Here is a 26355-nt window from a genome sequence, read left to right on the forward strand (position 1 = left end):
CGGTGCAGTCTCCTTCGCCTAAGGTAACTCCGGTGCAGTCTCCTTCGCCTAAGATTACTCCGGTGCAGTCTCCTTCGCCTAAGGTTACTCCGGTGCAGTCTCCTTCGCCTAAGGTTACTCCGGTGCAGTCTCCTTCGCCTAAGGTTACTCCGGTGCAGTCTCCTTCGCCTAAGGTTACTCCGGTGCAGTCTCCTTCGCCTAAGGTTACTCCGGTGCAGTCTCCTTCGCCTAAGGTTACTCCGGTGCAGTCTTCTTCGCCTAAGGTTACTCCGGTGCAGTCTTCTTCGCCTAAGCTTACTCCGGTGCAGTCTCCCGCACCGAGGGATTCACCAGCTTCCGATGCCGGGCCGGATCAGGATGCTGAACTCTCTCCTGTGCCTGAAGGTGAACCAGTGGCTCCGGTAGAGGATCCGTCAGCTCCGGCGCCGGTTACTCCCCGGCTGGATACAGGATCGAATCCATACCCGCAATTCCCGGTTCCAGGGGCGGATCAGTCGCATTTTTTAAATGCCATGTAGGGAGTATTTCATAGAGCAGCCTTCCCATCCGGAGCACCTTCAGGTCCCGTGGGTCCGCTGGCATTCATTTTGGGCATGCCACAACACTATGCTCAGGCACCATTTATGCCCTTTATGCCGATGGCGCTGTCATGGCAGTTTCCGGCACCGTCTGGAGAGCCTTCCTCCCGAACTCGCCTGGATCGTGTGCCTTAGTTGGAGCCTCCCGCGGCGCCCCCCGACTCCGCGAACGGCGCCCCCCGACTCCGCGAACGGCGCCCCCCGACTCCGCGAACGGCGCCCCCCGACTCCGCGGACGGCGCCCCCCGACTCCGCGGACGGCGCCCCCCGACTCCGCGGACGGCGCCCCCCGACTCCGCGAACGGCGCCCCCCCGACTCCGCGAACGGCGCCCCCCCGACTCCGCGAACGGCGCCCCCCCCGACTCCGCGAACGGCACCCCCCCCCGACTCCGCGAACGGCGCCCCCCCCCCCCGACTCCGCGAACGGCGCCCCCCGACTCCACGAACGGCGCCCCCCGACTCCACGAACGGCGCCCCCGACTCCATGTCCACGGATTCGTTCACGGGAGAGGTTCAGAGGCTTATAGAAGAGGAGCAGTATTGTGCAGAGGATGTGGAGGAAGATGAATTGGATGATTCAATGGATGAGTTCGAAGGAATTCAGGAAGCAAGCGGATTGGACACCACTCCTGAGTGGGAACTTTCTTCTTCAAGGTCTTCTCCACCTCAAGTGCTGGCTCCTTACCATTTGGTAATAAAGAAGGCTGCGGAGCTTTTAGATTTGCAGTTGCCTTCTGCTGAATAAAAGCCTAACTTATTGACGGAGGTTCTACATTCGCCTTCCTCAATTGTTGAGCCTCTGTTGCCTTTTAATGTGGCCATCCTGGATTCTATCATGCACGTTTGGCTCAAGCCGCTTTCTTCGCCTGCTGTTTCAAGGGCTGTGGCTAGAAGATATACAGTAGCTCCAGGGGATCCGAGCTTCCTTTCTTGACATCCATCTCCTGAGAGTTTGGTAGTGCAAGCATCCTGCTCCGAACAATCTTCGGAAGCATTTCCACAAGCTCCAGCTGACAGACTCAAAGAAAATGGAACAGTCCGCTAAAAAGGTTTTCTCTTCGGCTAGTATGGCACTGAAGTCAACTAATGCACTTGTTTGTTGGGCCGCTACATTCATGCTTTAATGGACTCTCTAAAGCAATTGGCCCCCAAATTGCCTGATGAAGAGAAGGGTTGCTTTATGGAAGTTCTTTCAGACGCTCAGGCTGCAGCTAAGCAGGTAATCCAGTCAGGCTTGGATACGGCTGATTCTGTTGCCAGAGTTACGGGCTCTTCCATAGCCACAAGAAGACAGGCTTGGCTCCGCTATTCTGGACTTTCACCTGATGTTCAAGCCACTCTTGTTGACTTACCCGTTGATGGGACCAAACTTTTTGGAGAAAAAGCGGATTCTGCCTTACAGAGGTTCAAGGATAGCAGGGTGACTGTGAAATCCTTGGGATTGCAGACCCAGTCGAATGGTTTTGGCTTCAGAAAGTATAGGGGTTTTGGAAAGTCTTCTTTCGCACCTTCCGTCAAACTCAGCAGCAACAGCAAAATCCACTCCAAGTCCTATAGAGGAAGACAAAGGGAACGACGTGGTTCTGGCCGCAATCTCTCCTCTTCCTCAGCCTCCTCTGCTCCCAATGATGCTACAGGGAAGCAGCCCTAGATCCCCCATCCTGGATCATGTGGGGCCTGTTGGGGGTCGGGTGTCCCACTTTCTGCAAGGTCGGAAATTGGTCCCGATGGACCTTTGGTTTTAAACCTTGTGGAGAATGGTAATGCCCTTCCCTTTTGGGAATTTCCTCCCCCTTACCCTCCTTTCCAACGTTTTTTGTTCAGAGGACCATCTGCTTCTTCTGTAGAAGGAGGTTCTTGCATTGCTACAAAAAGGTGCAATAGAAGTGGTTCCAGAGCAGGAAAGGGGTCAGGGATGCTACTCCCGGTATTTCCTGATTCCCAAAATGGACGGCAGATTGCGTCCGATCCTGGACCTCAGAGTCTTGAACTTTTACCTGAAGCAGGAGAAATTCAAGATGCTAACCCTTGCTCAGGTTCTTCAGGAGTTGCAGCAAGAAGACTTGATGGTGTCGATCGACTTGCAGGATGCGTATTTCCACATCTTAATCCTGAAGTCGCACAGGAAGTATCTCCGTTTTACAGTTGGAACGCATCACTACCAGTTTGCGGTCCTCCCGTTTGGTCTTACTACTGCACCTCGAGTCTTCACCAAGGTGGTGGCTGCCCATCTCAGGAGGTCGGGGATTTTGGTTTTCCCCTGCCTGGACGACTGGCTACTGAAAGCAGAGTCGCCAGAGATGGTGCAACATCATCTGCAGGTAACATCTCATCTGTTATTCAACTTGGGTTTTTCAATCAAAGTGCCAAAATCTCACCTGGTGCCCTCTCAGCGCAACCTGTTCATAGGGGTGGTACTGGACACTACTGTGTCTCGAGCATTTCCTCCTCCACAAAGAATTCTCGACATTGCAGAATGCGTATTTCCACATCCCAATCCTGAAGTCGCACTGGAAGTATCTCCGTTTTACGGTTGGAACGCAACACTACCAGTTTGCGGTCCTCCCGTTTGGTCTTACTACTGCACCTCCTCCACAAACAATTCTCGACATTCAGGAGATGATCCCTTTATTCCACAGTGGAGCGGTTGTTCCAGTTCTGAAGGTCCTTCGTCTGTTCGCCTCCTGCATTCTGTTGGTCAACCATGCACGCTGGCACATGAGGGCGCTCCAGTGGTGTCTCCGCAGGCAGTGGTATCAGCACAACGGGGATCTCAGGGAGTCGGTCAGGATCTCCAGAGAAGCTGCCGCGGATCTGTCTTGGTGGAGCGTGGAGGGCAATCTGTCTCAAGGAAAGCCCTCTCATCTTCCTCCAACTGTGGCCACAGTGATAACGGATGTCTCCACTCTGGGGTGGGGTGTTCATCTGGGGGATCTGGAGATCAAGGGTCTTTGGTCTCCAGAGGAAAGATTGCTTCATATCAATCTTCTGGAATTGCGGGCGATACGTTTGGCGCTCAAGGCCTTTCTCCCTTCCCTTCGCGGTCAGTCGGTTCAAGTCCTGACGGACAACACTACCGCGATGTGGTATGTCAACAAGCAGGGAGGAGTAGGGTCGTACCGTCTATGCAGAGAGGCTTTGCGACTCTGGTCCTGGGCTCAGGACCATCAGATTTGCTTGATGGTGAATCTGGCCCGGGTGCTGAACGTACGTGCGTACAGTCTGTCGACAGTTTTCCGCCAACCACGAGTGGAGGCTTCATTCAGAGGTAGTTCAGCACATCTTCCGGACGTGTGGAAACTCCTCGGGTGGACCTGTTAGCCACTCAAGAGAATGCGCATTGCCCGTTATTCTGCAGTCTCCAGTTTCCGATGCAGGGGGCGTTGGGGGACGCGTTTCAGTTGAGTTAGGGCTCGCAACTCGTTTCCTCCCATACCCTTGATTCCTTGAGTTCTGAGGAAGATTCGCCAAGACCGGGCCCAAGTTATATTGATCGCCCCGGATTGGCCAAGAAGGGTGTGGTTCGCAGATCTACTTCACCTTTCGTCGCACCCCCCGCTCCGTCTCCCTCTCAGGGCAGACCTCCTCTCGCAGTTGAAGGGGCAGTTCTAGACCCCCACCTCCAGAGTCTGCACCTTCATGCCTGGAGATTGAACGGGGCAAACCGAGTTCTTTCTCTCTCCCACTGGACGTAGTGGATGTTGTATTATCATCCAGACGACACTCCACTAAGTCGATTTATTCCTATAGATGGTCTAAGTTTGTAAAATGGTGTGGAGAGAGATCCATTGACCCTTTAAAGGCCCACTTGACAAATGTGCTTCAGTTTTCTCTTTCCTTGGCTCAGCAGGGTTGTGCTGTGGCCACGGTTAAGGGATATTTATCAGCCTTATCGGCTTTTCTGTCTCTTCCGGATCAGCCGTCGTTATTTAAATCTCCTATTGTTTTAAGATTTATCAAAGGTCTTACTAATAGGTTTCCACCTACTCCCTTTGTAATGCCACAGTGGGACCTTAATCTTGTTTTAACTTTTTGATGGTTTCCCCTTTTGAGCCCCTTCATAGCTGTGCTTGGAGGCTGTTGTCCTTAAAAACGGTCTTTCTTGTAGCCATAACCTCAGCAAGGAGGGTGAGTGAGCTTCAAGCTCTTAGTTCAAAACCCCCGTTTTTAACCTTACATGCTGAAAGGATGGTCCTCAGGACCAGGGCTGCTTTCCTACCTAAGGTAGCTACTCCTTTTCATCTGGGGCAGTCCATTACTCTCCGTGTTTTATCCTCCCCCCTCACCCTTCCAAGATGGAGGAGTAGAGACTTCACCGCTTGGACCCTAAAAGAGCAGTGAGCTTTTATTTGGACAGAACAAAAAATATACGTTTGGAAGATCAGCTCTTCGTGGGCTATGTTGGACACTCAAAAGGCAAAGCTGTGCACAAGCGCACTCTGTCCAGGTGGATCATCCTAACCATCAAGATCTGCTACGCCCTGGCTGGTAAGGTTCCACCTGATGGTATTAGAGCTCATTCTACTAGAGCTAAGTCTTCCACATCTGCTTTGGCCAGGGGTGTTCCAGTTGCGGACATTTGTAAGGCCGCGACTTGGGCCTCCCGCTATACTTTCGCAAAACATTATTGCTTAGACTCTGATGAGGAGGGAGGGCTATTTTGCGGGCTCTGTCTTGCAGGACTTTTTGGTATAGGAAAGGTGGACACCCTCCTCCGGGAGTGGGACTGCTGTGGGAATCTATTCACAAGGTGAGGTATCCACAGGCAGATGTATCCATCAGAAGAACAAGTTACTTACCTTCGGTAACGCTTTTTCTGGTGGATACAGTATCTAACTGTGGATTCCTCACTGGCCTCCCCGTTGTCCACCTTTAAATACCTAAAAAGATCCTGTTTTTGGCTGGTTGATTCATTGTGTTTTCTATCTAGTACATTTATAGGAAATGCTGATGTTTTTAGCTTTCATTTTTGACTTTATGCTGTATATATGGGTTCAAATGTTGTGTACTATGTATACTTGAGTCTGTGTCAGTCCACCTGTTTGCCTCGGTGGCACGGAAAAAATGGGTGGAACTGACGTCATCACTCCGACGTGGCTCTCTTATGGCTCCGGTGAAGGTCATACAGAGTCGCGAGCGGAGCCGTGGAATTGTGACGTCCACGTCGGCGTGGAGAGCTAGGAAAAATTCTGTGGAATGCTGGCGCAGGGGATATTCACAAGGTGAGGAATCCACAGGCAGATACTGTATCCACCAGAAAAAGCGTTACCGAAGGTAAGTAACTTGTTCATCTGTAAGAGACAGAAGTTCGTTATGGAAACCTTACCGCCCCATCCATCTTCCCTGTTCTGCAAATTGACTTCTAGAGTAAGGGACTCCCTCTCAGGGCCCTAGTTTTATGTACCAGTGGTCCGTGTCTGCGCTCCTGGTGTGGAATTTCTTGTAAAGAACGGACGTCAGCACGCAGGGCGGCGTCTAAGTAGATACCGCAACGTCATTCCGCCGATCACGACGCCAACGACTAACGTGGAGTCTACCTACACCACCTACCGACGCGCAGGGGTACTGTTGAAGAAAAATTCTTCGGATCCAGTCTGACGCCCGGGTGTAATTCTAAGGTAAGGAATCCATAACTAATATGTCTCTCATAGATATATTGTTACCGAACGTAAGTAACTTGTTCGTTGGTTCGTAATTTCCATAGGAAGACAGTTTTTTTTTTTTTTTTTGTAAACTTGTTTTTTTTTAAACTTGGTTTCCATTTGACAAGTCTTGATGAAACTTCCCCCAATAAAAGCTCATCCTCCTTTGCCCGTTCTTGGAAAGTTACAGGTTGGTCGGTCAAACAAGGGCGAGAAAAAGGGATGGGGTCCGAGATCGTATTTTTCCTGTTCAAATTCCCAAAGGAATACACCAGAATTGCACCAAATTTGGCAGATATGTACACAGAAAGCGTGCTGTTTGTGATTTGGTGTAATTCCTTTCACTGATTTTGAGAAATTAAGGTTCATAATATAGTGATATCAAGATGTTTGGTCCCACAGAAGTGACCGAGAGGAATGCATCTTCCCCTGTCGGTCCATTTCTACCTGCGAAATCGGTACCAGTCTTGTGCGACCGAGCAATATGATTGGCTGACTGCAACATGAACAGAAATGTTGCGGCCGCCAATTCATTACTCGAGGACTGTCCCGTGTCTTGAGTTGATAAAATAAAAATAAAAAAACACAGATAAATAGATCAAGTAGTGCAGGAAAGGGGTTACCTGACCGTCTGGCCAATATTCTTTTTTTGTTTCTTCTTTTTTTTAAAATTGTGCCACCTTACTCCTGTGGGATCTAGTGCTGGACTCTCCCTAGCATGTACAGTTTATTGGGTGAGGGTTCCGGAAGAGAAGAAGCTTGTTGCACTCGTAGTTTCCTCGTGCTGGAGGACCGGGCCTCTGACAAATTATGGACTTTTTAACGTTTGAGTATCTTCCTGCAGAAGAACAAATTCAAAAATGCTCTAGCTGCGCTGTATCTTGTCTACTCTGGATTTAGTGGTCTGGCTGGTATCATGGGGCCTGCGGGACACACATTTTCATATGCTCGTCCTGCAGGCTCACAAAGGTTACCTGCAGTTCAAGGTCAACTGGCAGTATTTTCAGTTTACCATGCGCCCCTTCGACCTCAGCTGTGCCCCTTAGGTGTTCACGAAGGCTATGGTGATCGCTGCCCAACTTAGAGCTTGGGGATACCAGTTTTCCACTACCTTGATGATAAGCTGTTGAAGGGGGCAGCCACAGCCAGTTGTAAAGCACTTGACATAGAGGTTCATGATCAATGAGCCAGAGTTGCAACTGACTTCTTTGCAGAGGCTTCGTTTTATTGGGGCAGTCTAGTATACAGTGAGACTTCTTGGCTTCTTAGCCTCCTGCACCCTCCTTGCTGATTATGCCAGTTGGCATGTTTGGGTGCTACAATTAATCTGAATTTTCAGTGGGCCCGGTATCAAGGAAATCTATTGGCTGTCATCAGTTTAATTCGAAAGGGCTCGCAATCTTCAATGGTGGCTGTTCAAATGTAATTGTTCTGACAGGCCTCTCTCTTCCTCACTTAGCACTGATTGGTAGAGACAGATGCTTCACTATTGGATTGGTTGGAGATGTCATCTGAGGGAGGTGGAGCTCAAAGGACTCTGGTCTCTGATGGAATCCCGGCTCCATATCGTTCTGGAGTTTCCGGCCATTTGTTTAGCTCTGAAGGACATTACAATGTATGGATATCTCCTAAAAAGAGCAGCAGATAATTATGGTTTGCAATTGTAGGAGAAAAAACAATCCTGCTTCCTCCTAGAAACACTGCTGGCTTTTAAACCAGGAACCAGTTCTTACCAGTGTTAGCCAGCATTCTGGATCAAGGAAGAGAAGCCTTCAAGGAGCCTGCAATGTGCAGAACTGTTACACTGAGGGCAGAGAAAAAATAAAAACATCTAAGAATCCTCTGTACCTAACGAACCGTCTCAGCTGACAACTTCATTGCAGGTCCAGACAGGAAAAGGCAAACTTCCTAACATCGGCACCACCACCAGATAGAGTAAAAAGATGGATATTATGGTGGGCAGGAAATTTGAGTGGTGCAGCAACCCTGTAGAGAACAGCCAACTTGAAAGCTATCCTCAATAGATGCGCATACCAGCACTTGGATGAGATCGCAGTGCTAGTAAAGCCCTTGCACGAACAGTATCACAAAAAAACAGTTTCTCTGGCAGAGGAAGGGAAATGCATTGCAAATACATGCTTAAAGTCTGCATTAGACGCAGCTGACACTGCATGTCATGAAATGATGGCTGAAACACAGACGCCGTGCATGGCTAAGGGTGTCTGGTTTCAAGCCAGAGGGACAAGTAAACATCATCAACTTACCGTTCAGTGGGTAGCAACAGCTCTGTAGCACAGTGGATGAAACGTTCTACACTTGAAAAAGGATAATGGGACAGCAAAGTCAATGGAAGCATTGCAATTCAGAGGAAACCTAAGGCAAGGAACAACACTGGTTTGAAGACTAGCAGGAAGAGGAAGTTTCTCTGGTGCAACGAAACTTCAAGGGTTTCAGGGCACAAGCAAAGCCCGGACACCATAGCATTGACAGTATCGGGTAGAGGGGCGCCAGCCCTTTCGGGGATGTGCATGAGGAAGAGCACAACTTCAGAGGAGGAGCAGCCTCCTCTAGCAAGTGACACATCTAGCCATCAAACCCTCTTGCACACAACACCTGTGCAATGCAGAATAAAGGACGTACTTCAAGAGTGGAGGAACGTGGCATCGGACAATTGGATATTGAAGGAACCAAAAGGCACTCTCTACACGCAAAAATGGAGTAACAATAGTCTTTCTAGCAAATGTAGTTTTGCAAGACATTTGCATAGCAGCTACTTGGTCACCAGTGCAATCTTTTATTAAGCATTGCATAGATATTCAAATGAAAAAGGAAGCGCAAGTGGGACAAAAAGTATTAAAACATCTATTTACATATTCAAGCTACTCTTCATCCCAACCTCCACAACCTCTTCAAAATCAATGCACAGCTTGTGAATCCAGAAAAGATTCATACTGCGAAGTAAAATAGTTTCTTACCTGTTGGAGCAGTTTTGCATCTTGAAGAATTTTCTAGATTCACAGGCGAACTGCCCACCTCTCCTAGAAGATGGAAGCGCAAGAAGAAAAAAGAATTTGAAGATGGTTACCATGCATGGGAGCTTCCGGAGCGGGCATATGATGTCAGTAGAAGCAGTATGTATATATGCACCTATTTTTATTACATATTTTTAGGAAAAACTTATGCTGACAAGGCCGTAAAATATGTCCCCAGTTTAATTCTTTTTAAAAGATACATTTTCGTTGGCAAATCCAGCTGAAATAATTGCGGGTGAACAATGTTTTTGGTAAGATGGCAGAGCACCAGAAACACTCCTCTCATTAAGCTGGCCAATTGACTTGTTTTAACTGCTGGGATTGGACTTGATGAAGATCTTTTGGAACTAGGAAGCGACGAAGCCAAACTACACCCACTCATCCAGAAAGAGGACACTACATGAAGTGTGAACTTTTTTTTTCGATAATCAATTTTATTAGGTTTTGAAGAGAACAAGGAATTCATTGACATTGAAGCAGACACCATATACACGCACATAGCAAGCAACAGAAGGGACAAGAATTCATAAAAGCCTTCCGAGGGAGGGCAAACCCTCCACTGAGAAAAGGACCATGTACAAAAACACAGGAAAACCTCAGACACTCAATAAGTTGAACCATTTGCCCCACATTTTACCAAACAGTTCAGGACATCCCCGGGTTTCAAAAAGAGGATCCTCCTGAGTGCCACACCAGTCCACTCCCTTCCTCCATCTCTGAACTGAGGGGGGTTTGGCCTGAGACCAGAGTGCCGCAATATCTCGCTTTGCCACCGCCAACGCCGTGCCCAACAAGCGCTTATCAGCCCGGGATCCATCAAGGCCGTCAAACACCCCCAGGAGCAGACGCCGCGGTTCATGGGGCACCTCCCACCCAAGGGCCTGCGTGAGCTCCCGCTCTACCCCGGTCCAGAATGTCGCTAGGGCGGGACATTGCCACACCATGTGGTAGAAGTCAGCTGGAGCCCGTTGGCAGCATGTGCAGGATGGAGAGGGATGTAAGCGGGCGGTGGATAGGCGCGCGGGGGAAAGGTAAGCTGCATGTAGATAGTAGAGTTGGACTAGACGCAGCTTGGAGGTCGTTAGCGTTTTGGGTGACATAAGGGCGTCCCTCCAATCTGCGTCTTCTAGGGCACCCAACCACCCCTCCCAGCGATCGGGAAGCCGATCTAGGACCACAGGGCTGTTAACGAGGGAGCGGTAGATCCGCGACACCCCTCCTCTACCCAGGTTCCCCATCACCTGGGCCTCCAGGGGGCTGAATTCAGGAAAGGACACTGGGGAGGGGACGTGGACCTGAAGGGCGTGCCGCAATTGTAGATACCTATAGAATTGGGAGGAATGGAGGGAGTGACTGTGTTGTAGGTCTGCAAAGGATCTGACATGGTCCCCCACCCAGACGTCTCCCAACACCGAAATCCCTATGAGGTCACACCTGCGAAAGCCCTGGAGAGAGGAAACCTCCAACAACGTCCCACTCCACAGGGGTGTGTGCCTGGTAAGTCTCCGATCCCACTTTACATATCTCACCGCAGCACCCCAGGCCATAAGCACTGCCCTGGTGACAGTGGGAATAGCCTGTGGCAACGGGCTCCCATACAGATAGGCTTTGAGCTGCGAAAAATCTATTGAGTTAAGTTCCACTCTGTACGCCGGGTAGGACCAGCCCCCCGCAAACCAGTCATGGATCTCGATAAGCTGTGTGGCCAGGTAGTAGAGGTGGAGATTAGTCACCCCATTCCCCCATCATAGGGGGGTATGCGGCAGCGCGCCAGGGACATTTGTGGCCTCTTCCCGCCCCAACCTCAAAACCACCCACCCCCCCCCCCCGAGGAAGCGAGTAAGGACCCCGTCCATTTCCCAGAACCAACTCCGAGAGATACAGGGTAACATTTTGTAGTGTGTATAGGAAGCGGGCGAGGACCATCATTTTGAAAAGGGCGCTTCTACCAAGAGGGTTGAGGGGGGAGAGATTGCCAGTTCTTTAGGTTGGCCCTCGCCCTAGTAACCAGGTGGGTGATGTTCAAGGCCCACTCGAGCTCCAGGTGTAAAGCAATCCACACCCCTAGATATTTAAAGGATTGCCTACGCAGGGGGGTGGATGTCTGCCAATCAAAGCACACTCGTGTGGGGTGCAGGGGGACCAGCGTGGATTTCGCAGAGTTGAGCCTGAGCCCGGAAGTCTGCTCAAAGGCCAAAAGAGCATCGAGACATCTCGGGCCAGAACACTTGGGATCTGCCAGAAAGAGGAGGACGTCATCTGCGTATAGGGCTATTTTGTCAATCTTGGTCGGGTCCCAGGCCCAACCCTGAATGAGGGGATCTTGGCGGATAAGGCAAGCCAGGGGCGCCATCGCAAGGGCGAATAAAAGCGGGGAGAGCGGGCAGCCTTGACGGGTGCCCCTCTGGATGGGGAAGGGTTCCGAGAGTACACCGTTGACAAGGACCCTAGCCCTAGGAGTGTAGAATAGGACCCGGATCAAACGCCGGAACGCGGGACCAACACCCATCCTTTCCAATGCGTCACCCAGGTAGCCCCAGTCCACCGTATCAAAGGCTTTCTCAAAGTCTAATAGGAGCAGGGCCACATACGGGGTGAGACGTCTGCGGTGTGCCAGAGCGAGGTGGAGGCGGCGTATGCAATGCTGAGTGCCCCGGGCAGGCATAATACCGCATTGGTCCGTATGAACCAGAGTTTGCAAGAGGGGGCGGAGTCTCTGGGCTACCACTGTGGCAAAAAGTTTGATTTCTGTATTAATAAGGGAGATGGGACTGTCGTCCGCGCAGGCGAGGGAGGGCGGCCGCATCTTCGGAAGGACTACAGTAGTGGCCACGTCCGTCTCAGACGGAAAGGACCCCACCTCCACCACGTGGTTGAACAACTCCACCAAACATCTGAAATGCCGCATAATACTCCTGGGGGTAGTCGTTGGGCCCGGGCGTTTTGCCAGAGCGCAACAATGAGATGGCCCCTTGTACCTCCTCGGCCGTGATGGGGCGGTCGAGAGTTGCTGAATCAGTTTGCGAGAGGCAGGGCAACTGGGTCCCAGTGTCCGTCAATAGGGCCCCCAAGGAAGACCGAGGGGTTCGGGCTGCATAAAGGGTCGCGTAATAGCTGGCGAAGGTCCGAGCGATGGCCTGAGAGGTGACCTGGTGAGCCCCCCCCTTCACCCCGGATCTCCGGAACGATGCGGTTGGCCTTTGGGTAGGACACCAGGTTGTGCAAGAGTTTGCCATTCTTGTCGCCCCAACCGTAAATGCATGCGACCGAGGAGCGCCAAAGCGTTTTGGCTGATTCCAGTGAGATCTGGCAGATCTCCCGGATCAGTGCGAGCTGACGAATGAAGCCCTCCAGCCGCGCCGCCTGGGCCTCCAACTGTGCCAGCCTGGCGGACTGCTCTCTGCGTTTTGCATGCACCAGGCCCCTACCCACCCCCCTCATTACCGCCTTGCCGGCCTCCCACAAGGTCCCCGGCGAGGAGACCGAGCCGGCGTTTGTGGAAAAGTGTTTCAACTCCTGCCTGAGAGACTCAACATAGGTCGCGTCTTGCAGGAACCAGGCATTCATCCGCCAGACTGTGCGGGTGCCGGCCAGGGGGTTGCCGAGACGGAGACAGTCAGTCGCTTTGCAGAGGACAAACGGGAAGCCGATGGGGTGCCCGTCGCATCATGTGAGAGATGCAGGACTGCGTTAAAGTCGCACCCCACATCCATCAGACCCTGGGGAAGGGAGGCAAGAACCTGCGTTAGCTGGGTAAGGGTAGAGTCCAGATTGGCGGGAAGAATGTAAGTACACAGAAGGCTAAGAGGATGCCCCTCGATCATGCCCGTTATGGCCACGTATCGGCCCTGCAAATACGTTACAACCTGCAAATACGTTACAACCTGCGTCAGGGTGAAGGGAAGCCCTTTCCGGAGCAGTATCGCCACCCCTCGGGAACCTCGCGTAAAACCCGAATGCCAAACCCTGTCGGATCCGTAGCGGGCGAGGAAGTTACATCGGGAACCCAGGAGATGCGTCTCCTGGAGGAGCAAGATGTCAGAGCCATGGCGCTGAGCACTGCGTAGAACCGTTGTACGTTTGATCCGGTCCAAAAGACCATTCACATTCCAAGAAAGGATGTGCAGGGCCCTATGCTGAGTGGACATAATCTGGGTGAGTAATGTGCGTAAAGAGGGACCGCAGCGTGGGCGGAACGTGGGCGGCCCCAGAGCCCAGGGAACACAATGAACCGCTCCCACTGCCTCGGTGTGAGAGGCAAGGAGTCGCTTGTCGGCATCGAAGGCTTTTGTGCGTGTCTATCAAGAAAACCCAGAGACAGTGGCCCGTGGGCGGCTAAAAGCAACAATCGGGAGACAACTGTATTCCCCCCACCCCCTCCCATTCCCCCCCCCCCCCCCCACCCTACACTTCTGAAAAGGAAGCATCTGTAGCCCTGAAAGGAAATAAGTCAAAACAGCAACCTTATAAACAGACCAGGTGCTAAGCTAAAACTGTTAGCGAGGCAGGAATACTGCGAAGATGGACCCCCCCTCCTTAAATACGGATGAAATGCCACATCAGCTGCCACTACACATAGAACTACATACATTATGAATTGCAGGTGAATCCAGGGAATGAAGGAGGAAATGAGTCACAGTGAAGAGCCCCCAGAGCGTGCCCCCCCCACCAATTCCAGAGCTAAGGGGACAGATGCGCGAGTCCAGAGCCAAGCCAGGGGGCCGATAACATTGACCGCCAGCCAAAGGCCGCAGGGTCTCTGCCCCAGGGGGCGGAAGGGCGGCTCCGTACTTAAGAGGTCGAGAGTTGAATCGGAAGTGATCGGTGTCAGCCGCAATCAAGCAACCTAGTCGTCACAGAGCCACGGAGCGCCGGGCTCTGAGACAGGTCAGAGTCGGACACGGCTTGGCATGGGGATTTCGGGCGGCCCGGGCTACCACTCAAGTCCACCCGCCAGGCAGGCGGGTCTGCGGAACCGGAGCCCTGGATCGAAGCTTGAGATGGGGCGCCCGGACGATACCCCTGGTGATGGGGACGTCCCCCGACGGGCATTCTTCTTACGGGACCTGGTGCGAAGCCTCTGGGGCTGAGGCGCAGTCGGGAACGTCTGTGAAGGAACCCGGTGTGTTGATGGGGAGGGCGACCGAGCCGCAAGGGGCCGCTCCTCCGTGAGCCACCTCCAGGCCGCCTGTGGGGTATCAAAGAAGATAGTTTGATTTTGGAAGAGGACCTTGAGCCGGGCAAGGAAGAGAAGGCTTTACCGGAGACCCAATTGCCGGAGCTTCTGCTTTACCTCGTCGTAAGTTCGCCTCTGAACTTGCACTTCCCTGGTGTAGTCTGGGAAGATCATGATTCTGGCATTCTGAAAGTGTAGCGGGCCCTTTGCCCTGGCCGCGCCCAGGATCGCGTCTGTCTCTAAAGTTAAGGACCCTCAGAATTATGGGGCGGGCAGGTGCTCCGGGCGGAGGTTGAGGAGCCAAGGAGTAGTGGGCCCGCTCGACAGCGAACCATGGCGAGAGGGAGTCCTTAGGCATCCAGGAGCGCACCCAGGATTCCACAAAAGTGTCAACACGACCATGCTCCACTCCTTCAGGAAATCCTACCAGGCGCAGGTTGTTACGTCGCGACCTGTTTTCGACGTCCTCTGCCCTGCGGTGGAGGTCTGAGTCTGAAGGCGCGCCACCTGGGTCTTGAGTTGGCCGATGTCGTCCTCCGCTGACGAGATACAGGCCTCCGCGACTCATGCAGTCGCGTGGCGCAAATCCTGACGGCTGAGAGCCATGTCGACCCGTACTTTTCCGATCTTATTCTCGACGGATGCCTGCAATGTGCCCATCGCTTGCAGGATGGTGGTGAGGTCACCCCCGTGGGCACCCGACCCACTGCCCAGGTCCCTGTCCGATGTAGTAAATTGGTCCATCGTCGTTTGGGTCCGGGGGGCCGAAGCCTGCTGGGTACGGCTTTTGCCCATGGCCAACAAAGCTGGCCCCTATCGACACAGGACGGGCGAGCTGTTCTACGGAGGAGGAGGGTGGGGAACCTCCACACCCAGACCGTCGGTACTCAGGTCCAGGTGCCTAAAGTTCCCCCTCCCCAAGCCCAAGACAGGCGGTCGCAGTCCAATGGGTCGCTCCAGGTGGTAGGCCCCACACGATGACCCAGCGGGGAACGGGTTCTCCTTTTGGCGACCACTACGCCAGTGCTTTCAGACCGGTCCCCCCCCCCGTCTAGTAGCCTCCACCTCTCCTCGGGGGCAAAGCGGAGGGCCACGACGAACAGCCAGGCAGTCCATGTGTGGCAGGAGGCGTTCTCGCCGCCACCCTACATGGCCGAATTCCACCTCGGGGTCCCCCCCCCCCCCCTCCCCCCCAGGGGCTCCGTTGGAGAGGCAGACCAATGTGCGGCCCAGACGGCGGGTGGAGGGAACCGGTCCAGGACCAGAGGAGGCGCGGGAACGGAGGGTGGCAGCGGAGGAGGGGGGGGGGGGGCAGGGTATCAATCCACCCAGCCGCCCCACCACCCGACGTAGTGGCCGATCTCCGACCCCCACACCATTCACCGGAGACACCATCGGTGCGGCCGGCGGACCCCAGCACTAGTCACCGCCACCATCCACGCCCCCAGCCAAACCGCCGGCCAGACCCTGGGCCCACCCTCCGCTACCCACCCTGGTAGCCGAAGTCAGCGCCTCACCAGCCCTCCTGGGCCCACACACATCAGGCTGGAGGTGGGTGCCAAAGAGCCTGCCAGGGGGTCAACAGCTCAGGCCGCGCTGCGCACCCCCGGCCGCCCCAAGTTCCGTAGGACAACCAGCAGGATGACGAATCAAGCCCTCAGAGCAGCATCTTCCAACCGGTCCCCCACTCTGCAACGCCGGTTTAGTCCAAGGGGGGGGGGGGAAGCAGGGCCCGATAGCTAGGGCTGGCCAAGGCTGCCGCACCTCCCCTGCTGCTCAGCACCACTGCGAGGGAGGGGGCCGCTGTGAAGAGGCTTGGGTAAACAGGCGCGAGCAGCCTCCCCTCACTCCGCTGCCCGATACCGGCAGCCGATCTCCCGCTCCCTGAGGCCCGCACTCACCGCAGTCACGAGGTTGCAGGTTCCCACGCACGGGAACCACCCGACCCTGAAGCTCCTCCACAGCGCTGCTCAGGGACACTCCGACGAAGCAGCCAGGACTCCCCGCCGTCCACACCACCAGGAGCCCCTGCCAAGAGGGTGGAGGGGTCGACCGCGTCAGGGAGCCGCTGCAGCAACGCGGGACCTCAGTGGGGCTGCCATTTTGCTCCGCGGCGGCCGACTGGGTAAACTGATGCCCATCGGCCGCGTCAGCACCAATCGTGGGCCCAAAACCTTCCGGAGCAGCGCCGGAGATGCACGGGACCCAGGTAGAAGGCAACAGAAGCGACCATAGAGAAGGCGGATGAGGGGGTCCAGAGCACTTTCAAAGTGCGACCGCCATCTTGATGCCTTCGGCCACCTGAAGTGTGAACTTAAGTGTCAGCACCATGGGTTCACTTGGCAACTGAGGATAAGGGGGTACATTCTACAGGCCTAGACAGACTTTGAAGGACCAGAAGAGACTTTCTGCTGTCGAAACACAAGTCGGAGACTCCCTCAGAAGAACTCTGAAGTTTGGAAACTGTAAAATTGCCTGTATTCGCAAGGCAGCTGACTCATCCAGCCCCTCCTACCTGATGATTCTCATCCATATCTTCTTTTCTGACTGAAGGCAAGAGTTGCCTGAAGCTGGTAGCCTATGCTGTGTGACTGGAGGAAGAAGTCTCCAGTGGCCACTTCTGAGTACTGTGCAGACACTTTCTTTGAAGCCCCTTGCAGAATGTGGAAACCACTGGCTGCGTTTAAAGCAAAGGATTAAGTTCAAAACCCTATTGATCCTTTTTAAGGCCCTTTATGGAAAAGGAGCCAAGGTACCTTAGCAAACGAGTTGACCGTTACTTTCCAGCCCGGCCTTTAAGATCTTCCTCCTATAATCTTGTCCGGACAACCAAAGTTAGTCTGTCCCGTATGGGGAGCAGGTCATTTGGGTTTCTGGGCGCACATGCATGGAACAGATTACCTGCTACACTGAGAGCCATTTCAGAACTATCAATTTTCAAGAAACATCTTAAAACTTGGCTTTTAAAAAATTTAGCACCACCTGCTCTGTCTGCGCCGGGCACTCTCTTTGAGTAGCTGTGCGCTATATTCAATGACCTTCATTCATTCAATGGAACTGAGACTTTGAAGCTCTAACTTTGAAGTGACTTGTCCCCTTTTTGATCTTTTGGCCAATCTTTTAATAATAAAATAGTTTATTTTACTGAATTGGTCTGGGAGGTTTACTGAGTGATGTCTTGCTACAAGTATTGCGCTGGCATTGCTGACCCTTAAGACGCATTCTCTAAATTAGCATACTGTTAGTCCTGTGCTACTGAGGCATAGAAGATGCTGTTTTAGAGTGTTTCCCTGACTAGGAACTAATTTTGCACGGTAGGATGAGAATTCGCCCCACTGGTCAACCCAGCTACTTGTATAGCATAGCACTACTTGACACAAAGGGCAGTCTACTTTGATTTGGTCCTTTTCTTGAGTGCTTTACACTTCTCACCAGCAAATCCCCAAAAATGTTGGTTGTCAACCCAGTGCTCCCTGTTCTTATAAATGCAGAGTTTAAGGGCCTACTGAACATCCATTGAGTGAAGAGTGTGGAAGAGCGAAGAATGCAGTGAGCATAATGGCCTATCCTACATGAAAGGACCTTACTTCACCCTGCTGTTGGAGTCTACAATGGCGTCCTCCCAATCACCATGTACATAATTAACCAAATCCAATATGTTGCAGCAAGACAAGTCTATCTTCACCACAGAGAACATATAACACCAGTACTGTAAACACTTCACTGACTACCTTTAGCTATATGGTCAATGTTCAAGGCATTTTGCAGCCTCCACCAACCTTCCAAAGAAAAAGGACCACATTTTCTTCTTCTGAAGTTCCATCAGTACAAATAAAACCATGTACGGCACTCCAGGCTAGGAACGCCTTGGATCATCAAAGGGCATTCTGATAAATGTATAGGAGTCTCCCCTTCCTTGGTGTAGGGCCTCCAAGCTCAGTCATTGTCAGCCAATAATCCTAGTATCTGGCAGCATTCAAAGTTCAGAAAATGTGAAAACATTGATGTTTCCAAGATAATTACATCAACCGCTGACCCTGGGATTGAACTCTGAATAATACCCCTTCTACCAGTAGTAAAACATTGCCAGTCTATGGACTTTCAAGACCAACACACCTTGTCAAAGAAGACCGATGTAGGTGCCCAACCCGGTTTGGGGGGCTCCATCCAACAGAACCTCTCTATGATCTTATATATGAATGTAATATAGTAACTTTCATTCCAACCATAACCCCTGCCTCTCCAGTCAATACTAGAAGAACCTGCCCCAACTGTGCAAATGCAAGGCACAGGTACAGGCTATACCAGCCTGCTTAAATAACCACTCAATATTAATCGGACAGGCCTGCCAGTGCCAAAGAACTGTGCCCCAAAGTGCTGGTCACCGGAAGACTCTCACCTAGTCCACTCTACCAGTTCAAAATAGTCTCATCCTGTAATGACCTACAGGTATGACTGTAACACATTGCATTTGGGCATAGCGCTTCAGTTGACTTCCCATAATGGCAATCGTACAAAGTAGGTCTGTGACACAGTGTATACTCACAGTTCTCGGACTGCCTCACCTTTGTCTTTAGCCACAGCTGTTACCTCTCCCTCATCCAAAAGTTTGCTTTGCATACTACAGCCAGCTTAGAAAATTGGATCGGGAACTAAGGTAATAATCTACTAAAGGAGTCATCTTTGTTGATAGCATAACACATGATAAAAATTTGAGATTCTCATACTTTCCCATCCATCACAACGCAAAGCGCTGCATCCCGTAACCTGATATTTTTACCTTGCTAGTGATCATGACTGTCATTGGAACGTTTCCCACATAGTCTCAAAGCAAACACACTTGCAACCACACTGTGTAGCATGAATACCCGCTATACAAAACTATAATGCCATGCTATAGCGTATGTCCCATTTAACATGTAGATTTTTATTGAAGTGCGTTTAATTATACAGTTCCTTCTTAAAAGTGCACTCCTTTGTCCATTGTTGTGGAGTCAAGAACAGAAGACCATACATAGTTTACCACGTTGAAAAACAATTGTTTGTTGTTTATCTGTATATTTTATTTTTGAGCATCAACTGCAACAAGGTAATGGATGGAGTGCTTGAATTAATCTCAGCCACTGGCAATCGCTGGGGGCCTCATCCAAGTTCATCGTTTTATCTCACCTTGACACGTCCGTTTCGACCCAGCCATATGCAAATCAGTCTTGGCCCTGGTCTAGTAGGAACAGTCCAGCCCGAACTGCCAAGCCATGCTCTTCCTGAACCGGAACACAAGCAGACTGGTTTCGCCCTTATTAGGGCTCAGCAGCTGGGTATAGCTTGGTTCCAGTGCCATTAGTTTATTTTTGTGGCCCTGATTGTCACTTTCACTGATTTGGGCAGACCCGAGTTAACATGGCTGTTGCTACTACCTATGTGTTTTTTTTTTTTCCTCATTCATGAATATTGGATAGCAGAGTCCAGTAGTGGAGAACTGCGACAGAACACTAAAGTCCTCATTATGAGTGGCCCGGTAAATGGGCTCAATTTTTGTCCATACCTAGAGTTAATGATAGTGGATAAGGAAATGCCATCCTGTGACAAATTGAACCCTGAGGGGGTTCACTTAGAAATGAGGAATCCATAATTCTGGGCCCGACTCACCTGATAATTTCTGATTGAAAATCTGGCCCAAAATGATAAATTATCTCCATGTGAGTCTTTCATAATTTTGATCAGGCCTATAACTGCTGTTAATAGCCATATCAGGATTAAAAGGCCACTTATAATGAGGGCCTAAGTGCGGTATGTCAAGATTTCAGATTAAGAACACAAGCAACTGTTCAAAGGGGTATTTTTTCAAGTGATCTTCACTTTGCAGCTCTTAAAGGGATTTTCAAGGGATTCATCAACCAATCTGTATCCTCCGATGACATTTCTACTCAGATTTACAATTGTGCTTGGTCAACATTTGCATGGTCAGTAGGGTTATCCATGAACCTACCAATGATTTATGGGCGAACTAGTGAGCTACGGGAAAACACATGTACACTCATTGCTCTATTAATATTTCAGCGAGAAGAATCTAGTGATTGCAAATCTACTGTAGATTCAAATGCTGTTTTAAGTATATTACTGCACGGACTGCTTGGACCACAGTTCATGTCCAAATACATGTCTAAATTACTCTGTGCTAAATGTTTGTGAAGCACGCCCTTCTTTAATTATGAGAATTGCTACAGACCGCATACTTCTCTTCGATTCATATGTTGCATTGGTCTACCAGGGCATGGTCTAACAGCCTCCTCATCCTATCCAGAAGGACATGGTCCAAATGGTGTGATGTGTTCCACTTTACAGATTGGACTTAAATGCTGGAGGTACCGCATCCACATGTTCTCACAGCTGGGCCTCTAGCTCTGCTCAGTCCCTTCATTTTCAATTTTCATTTGTTGTTCAAGTCTTATTTTATCCATTACTGTTCCTGTTAGGTTTTCCCCCCCAGAGGTTCTAATTTACTGGGTCTGGTTCTTTTCTTGGGCTCCGTTTTTCAATTACTCCACCTCCAGTTACCTTTTACATTTATTAGATTAAACTTAACAGAATGGTGACTTGCTCAACTAGATTCTTTAAAGTATCGACTGCCCCAACTCGCCTGTGACTACCCATGACATAAACCTACTCTAAAATGTTTTTCTTTTGAGAAGATCCCTTCATGAGGAGGAGAGGACACTGATTTATCTACAGGTGAATCTTTTACTGCGGAAGTCTGAATTCACTGCCCTGTAATACTGTGGGGCAAACACTGCATGCTGCATTCAGGATCGTGACTTTCCATGTGTGTGAAAGATACTTTGAAATTCTATGGAAAGACTTCTGCTTTCACTATTTCTCTGCCTCTCCAGTCCCTGGGACTCCTCTACCATGGTGGAAGGTGGGATGAGAGTTTTTTTTGTTGCCAGTATTTCTTCTAGGCATGCTGTTTTGTCTACCACCACCAGCAGCCTGTTTGCCCCCTTCGCTCAAGGCCTCTACCTAACAAATGGTATTTTTTTTACAGCATAATGACACCGGACTTGTTGTGGTGATGGTAAACTTAGCTGTGGTAATTCATTTTGAGTCTGAATTCCTTCCTTTTTGTCATCCGTGCACCGATGTTAAGCTTCTCTTTCTATCTGTTGTCGCCTTCATCTTTTGCTAGGTCCTTTGATTTATTTTCTGCACACCTGTCTAATACTACGTTTAAGGGGTCTGGTAAGAAGGGTATTTGTCCAGTTGTTGTGACCTCTTCCTACACTCCCACCCCTTGCATATGAAAGTGTAATTACCTCAAGAAAATAAATTATTGATAGCTCAAGATAACATTTTTGTTCATATGATAGGTTGTTGTAGCTAGCCTCTGAAATTCACACCATACTGAGGTGAAAATAAGACATTGAATCTTACACTGCTATGATTTAAATCACTTTTTCTGGCCAGTGTTTGCCAATTATTGGACCTTTGAATTTAATGTGTTAATTTCATTAATCTATAGAACCTCATACAAGACTATACTTCATTACATTGTGCCATTTCACAGTTTGTGGGTCTTGCTCTCAGTAACCAGTGGTCACAAATGAAAAGGTCACCACATCCATTGTTGGCAAGGTTTTCATGGGTGTTTGGTTAGAAGTTCTGATCATGGGTTATTATTCAATTGGTTATGAGACAACAGCAACTTCTGCCTACGCTTTCTGGTAGGTACTCTTTAGGAGGATCCCACACAAACTAAAAATACTGCTCTTTTGGGATGGTCAACAAATTTAAGGCATTTTGTTGGGTCGATTATTACTGGGGACATACAAGCATACCCTTGGAAAATGTGTTTATTGATATGTCTGGTTCCTAGGCACTCCTATTTGTTAAGGCTTTGTGACCGAATTTCTGATTGTAGTGTGTGCAAAAGGGTGATGTAAGAGAATTGTACCTCACAATACTGATTGTCAAACTATGAAGAGAGCCACCAGCAAGTGTTTTTCATGCTTAGCTGTCCTTGTTGGTAGCATTCATTTTGTGGCCTTTTGTTTTGGATGGAACTTTCCACATTGTGTAAAAGAACGTAAGCATCGCTCGTGCAACTGCTTAACATATTTCTAGTAGATTTAAACTCTGTGCCTGGCTCAATATAGAAACCTGCATTCCTCACTCCTGTACCTTTTGGAATAGATATGGTATGCCCGCTTGTTTTAGTACTGTACCTGTGGTTCATAGCATCCACATTTCAGCCACCCCACAGCGGGTATCAGAACTGTAATTCGTTGATTAGCATTGAGATGAGAATGGACTGTTGCAGTGGAAGCTTTTCTTGTTTCAGGTGTGTGATTGGGCAAGAATAAAATATGGGCTTGATTTTGTTCATAACCTATTAATTTGGAAGCCTAATCAGTTTTCAACTAGATTTATTTGCTGGTCCTATTGGGTAGTTAAGCTTCAAGTTTTGTGTGCCTGTTCCTTGCAGCTGATAAAGTTCAGGACTTGTTCAGTCACGCAATGAACATTCTTCTCCATCTAGTTATCTTCGAATTGCTCTCAAGTAATGCAAAACATTGCTTTTTTTTCAAACGACCAGTTGTTTTAATGACCAATTTGGGTTGCATCTCTTTTTGGAGGAGTTGTAGTGAAATGTCATCTCAGAAGGGAATGAAAGAGAATGGATCACTGTCTATCACGTGGATAGGCCTGCAGCAAATGTTGAACATTGAATGTCGGTGCTTCTATGATAGTGACTTCATAGGAGGTTTAGCTTTTTCTTAGTTATTTTAAACTTGGATGATGTGGCTAAAATTTCATTCTCTCTGAGTTAGTTTAAAAAGCAAAACACATTCCTTTTTTCCAAGGTTTTTGGTTGAGTGTTGACCACATAACCCAGAGGTATAAGTTATTGATATGTAGCCAGACACAGCATATCATTCTGTACATTGACATCACACACCCCTTGCCCCATACCAAAGGAAATCATACTTTCAAGACTTCTATCCCACCCCATAGCTCGGTTTCTGGTGTCATAATAGCAAACCAATAAAAGTGTGTGTTAGTAAAGTGCTTTGTCTGCCCTGTTCTGCTTTCGGTTGGCTGGTTACCACTGGAACAAATTGTTAAAACAGCAAATCTTAGGCATAGTTTTGATTAGTTTAATGTTAATTTTCTTTGGAAATAGTCCTTTTCACAGCTTACTGTCTTATTAGAATTTTGGCCAAAACGTAAAATAAATTTACAAGTAGGACAATCAGCAGCTATAATACAACATTCTAATTTGTCTTGTTGGTGGAAGGGGGATCAATATTTAATGGATAGCCAAATTCAAATCAGGTAAACAGAATTGTTTAAGCTTCCAGAATTGTCAGCCTTTTGCGTCTGTGGGGGTTAATCTTTGTGATGTAAATACACACAACGTCAGCAACCTGAATAAAGATCGCTTACCTGGCCAGCCCTTTGCTCTTGTAGGCCTTCACAATTTCCAGCTTGGGTATTGAAAGATATGAGCACCGTCCATATTTGGGCACCAGTACTATGAGGTGAATGTTATAATCAGCATTTAGGGCTTAGTTCGGAACGCTTGCCTCTTACAGCATGTGATTAATATTTAAAGCATGCCATTATTTAGCAGCAATGGAATTAGTCTTTTTTTTCTTTAGCAGTTTCAACATTATCGAGCCCTGTGAGTTTGCAATGCAAGGCGTTCACTTCCTGTTGGTGTTTCGTTTTTAGCCTTGCTGACTGTATTGTTGACCAATGCTGGCCTTGTGAGGGCAAGGGTGCAGGTATACCCATGTAAGCTGTGAGAATGACTTGTTTCACTAGCTTTATGGTCTCTGCACTCTAAGGCAATATTTCTAACCACTCTAAATCTTAGATGCTGAGTACTCTTTCTGTGTATTCATGTTCCAGGAAGGAAAGATCCGATTCCAATTGTCCTCAAATATGACGTCATGGGCATGGGTCGCATGGAGATGGAGGTAAGCAGAGAAGAGTTAGTGCTTCACAGCACTATTTATTTTGATAGTTTAACTTGTTTAGTATTGCCATACCCACTTTTGAGGTTATCATATTTTTGAAATCTCCAATTGCTAGTTTTGTATTCATATTTCTTAGTATGCTACTAGTTCTTTTCTTGCTGATCTTTTTACCTTAAACAAGACAAAAGGCTTTTATAAATACATTTTAGGGAAGGAATTGTGCTAGGGTCTCGGCTAGAGCAATAGCATAATATAGGAATTCATTTTTTAAACTTCGAATACAATCCCTGGTTTCAGGATTCTATAGCACTGCTTTGTGCTTCAACTCTTTGGGTGTGTGCAAAACTGAATTCTCAACTCAGTGGGGCTCTACTGCTGTGAGACAGAGGAGACTCATTTTCATCACATCATGTGAGGGTCTTTCAACAACAGACCCCTATTGCATTCTTTTTTTCTGCAGCTTTGAGAACTTTTTGTCCGTTTTGCACTTTGGGTGTAGCATCTTTTTGGCATTTTTCCTCTTTTCTGCCTGGTTCAGGTAGCTTTTTTCAAGTGAGGGGTCCGGGTGCTTAGGAGGAGACTTGGTGTTTTCTCCAAAGCTACGTTAAACAAAGAGTAAGGGTTATTAATAAGGAACAAACTCCCAGTCCCCTAAGGTCATGTATCAAAAACAAAGAGGGAGTGTCCCCAGGACACAGCGTCCTAGTGGTTTAGAGAAATGGAGAGCGATTACAAAGAAAGAATTCTTTATTTAAGAAACCCCTCACTCACCAACCTAGTTGGTGACATGCTTCATCGGGGTCCACCCAAGTAGCCGAATACCACTTGGGTGTGCGCCGATGCTGGAATTTTCTAATCGTGTGAAAGTGGTGTAGGTGAGTGGATTAAAAATGTCTTTGTTGTACTCCCTAAAACTTTTATTTGGAGCAACAAGACAAGATTTAAACCAAGTGAGATACTTAAAATGGCTCTATTGACCAGGAAGTATCAGTGTTTAAGTGCAAAGATTGTTGGTCAACATGTTTCAACCTTTTAGTGATGGTACAAGGTTTTCGTCAGGACCAAGTGTATGAACCGGGAGGTCTGCGCCACGCTAAGGCGCACCCTTCCCTGGTTCACCAATTTGCCAGGCCGTGTACTTACGGTTAGGCACCCTTACAGCCTTCTGTGTAGGGGAAAAAAAAGAATTCTGAAAGAAATAGAGCAGAACATATGGTACACAGTTATATGCAATTTCCAATGTGAGTATGTTACTCCATTATCTTTATACAGACTTTCCGTTATTCAAGGGTGATAGATCTTGAACTTTCATGTTATACATAGCATATTTATTGTGACGTAATTCTCATGCACTATTTCAGTGATGCGTTTTAAATAGGAGTCTAGCGTGTACTCCTCTCATTCAATACATACCCACCAGCATTCATAGTAATAAGTGTGTGTTATGCGCCTCCCTGAGTTTTAGGAGCGTTTGGCATAGTGACTAAATAGTCTTAGTCATGCATCACCTATATCGCTATGATTTAGCTAATAGTGCCAGTGAATTTAGAGCGTCAGACCGAAGGGGAACCAAGGTTTTTAAAATGAACTCCCAGGAAACTAATTGGAGTTTCGCCCCATGGAGACCGTGGGGGGGCTGGTTATAGATGCATTCTGTGGGTTTAAAATGTGAAAATCAATAGATCAGTCCATCCGCCATTCCTGTGAACAGCGTTTTCAAAAATGGTTTTGCAGCGTGAAATTTTCTGGATTCACTATGCTGTGCATTATTCCGCGGTCTGGTGGTTGGGTCCGGAATCGTAGTCTTTCTTTTGTCTTTTTTTTTTTTTGTAGCCCAGGTGGCCGTCGACGTCACACCATTTGGTGCACTTCTTGTGACGTCGTCATGCTTCCTGCGGAAGTCCCACCTCGGGGCGCCATCTTCAGATACTTTTTTTCCGCCGTTG

The 26355-nt window shown here is 49.1% G+C and overlaps 1 protein-coding gene across 9 annotated transcripts in view; it reads left to right on the top strand.

The window, feature by feature from the left end:
• GPATCH8 (G-patch domain containing 8) overlaps nt 1-26355 on the top strand; it is an 826162-nt gene that overhangs the window by 610924 nt on the left and 188883 nt on the right. For 2 of the 9 annotated variants that reach the window (XM_085648516.1, XM_085648535.1), the window contains one exon: nt 24342-24409. The exons of 6 other annotated variants lie outside the window; for them this stretch is intronic. In XM_085648516.1, the coding sequence (XP_085504642.1) occupies nt 24342-24409 (68 nt within the window). Of the gene's footprint in view, nt 1-21474; nt 21520-24341; nt 24410-26355 lie in introns of all 9 variants that reach the window. One more of the 9 variants, XM_085648590.1, reaches the window with a different exon arrangement.

This window comes from Triturus cristatus, chromosome 1_1 (assembly GCF_964204655.1).
Source record: "Triturus cristatus chromosome 1_1, aTriCri1.1, whole genome shotgun sequence".
In the NCBI taxonomy this organism is placed as follows: domain Eukaryota; kingdom Metazoa; phylum Chordata; class Amphibia; order Caudata; family Salamandridae; genus Triturus; species Triturus cristatus.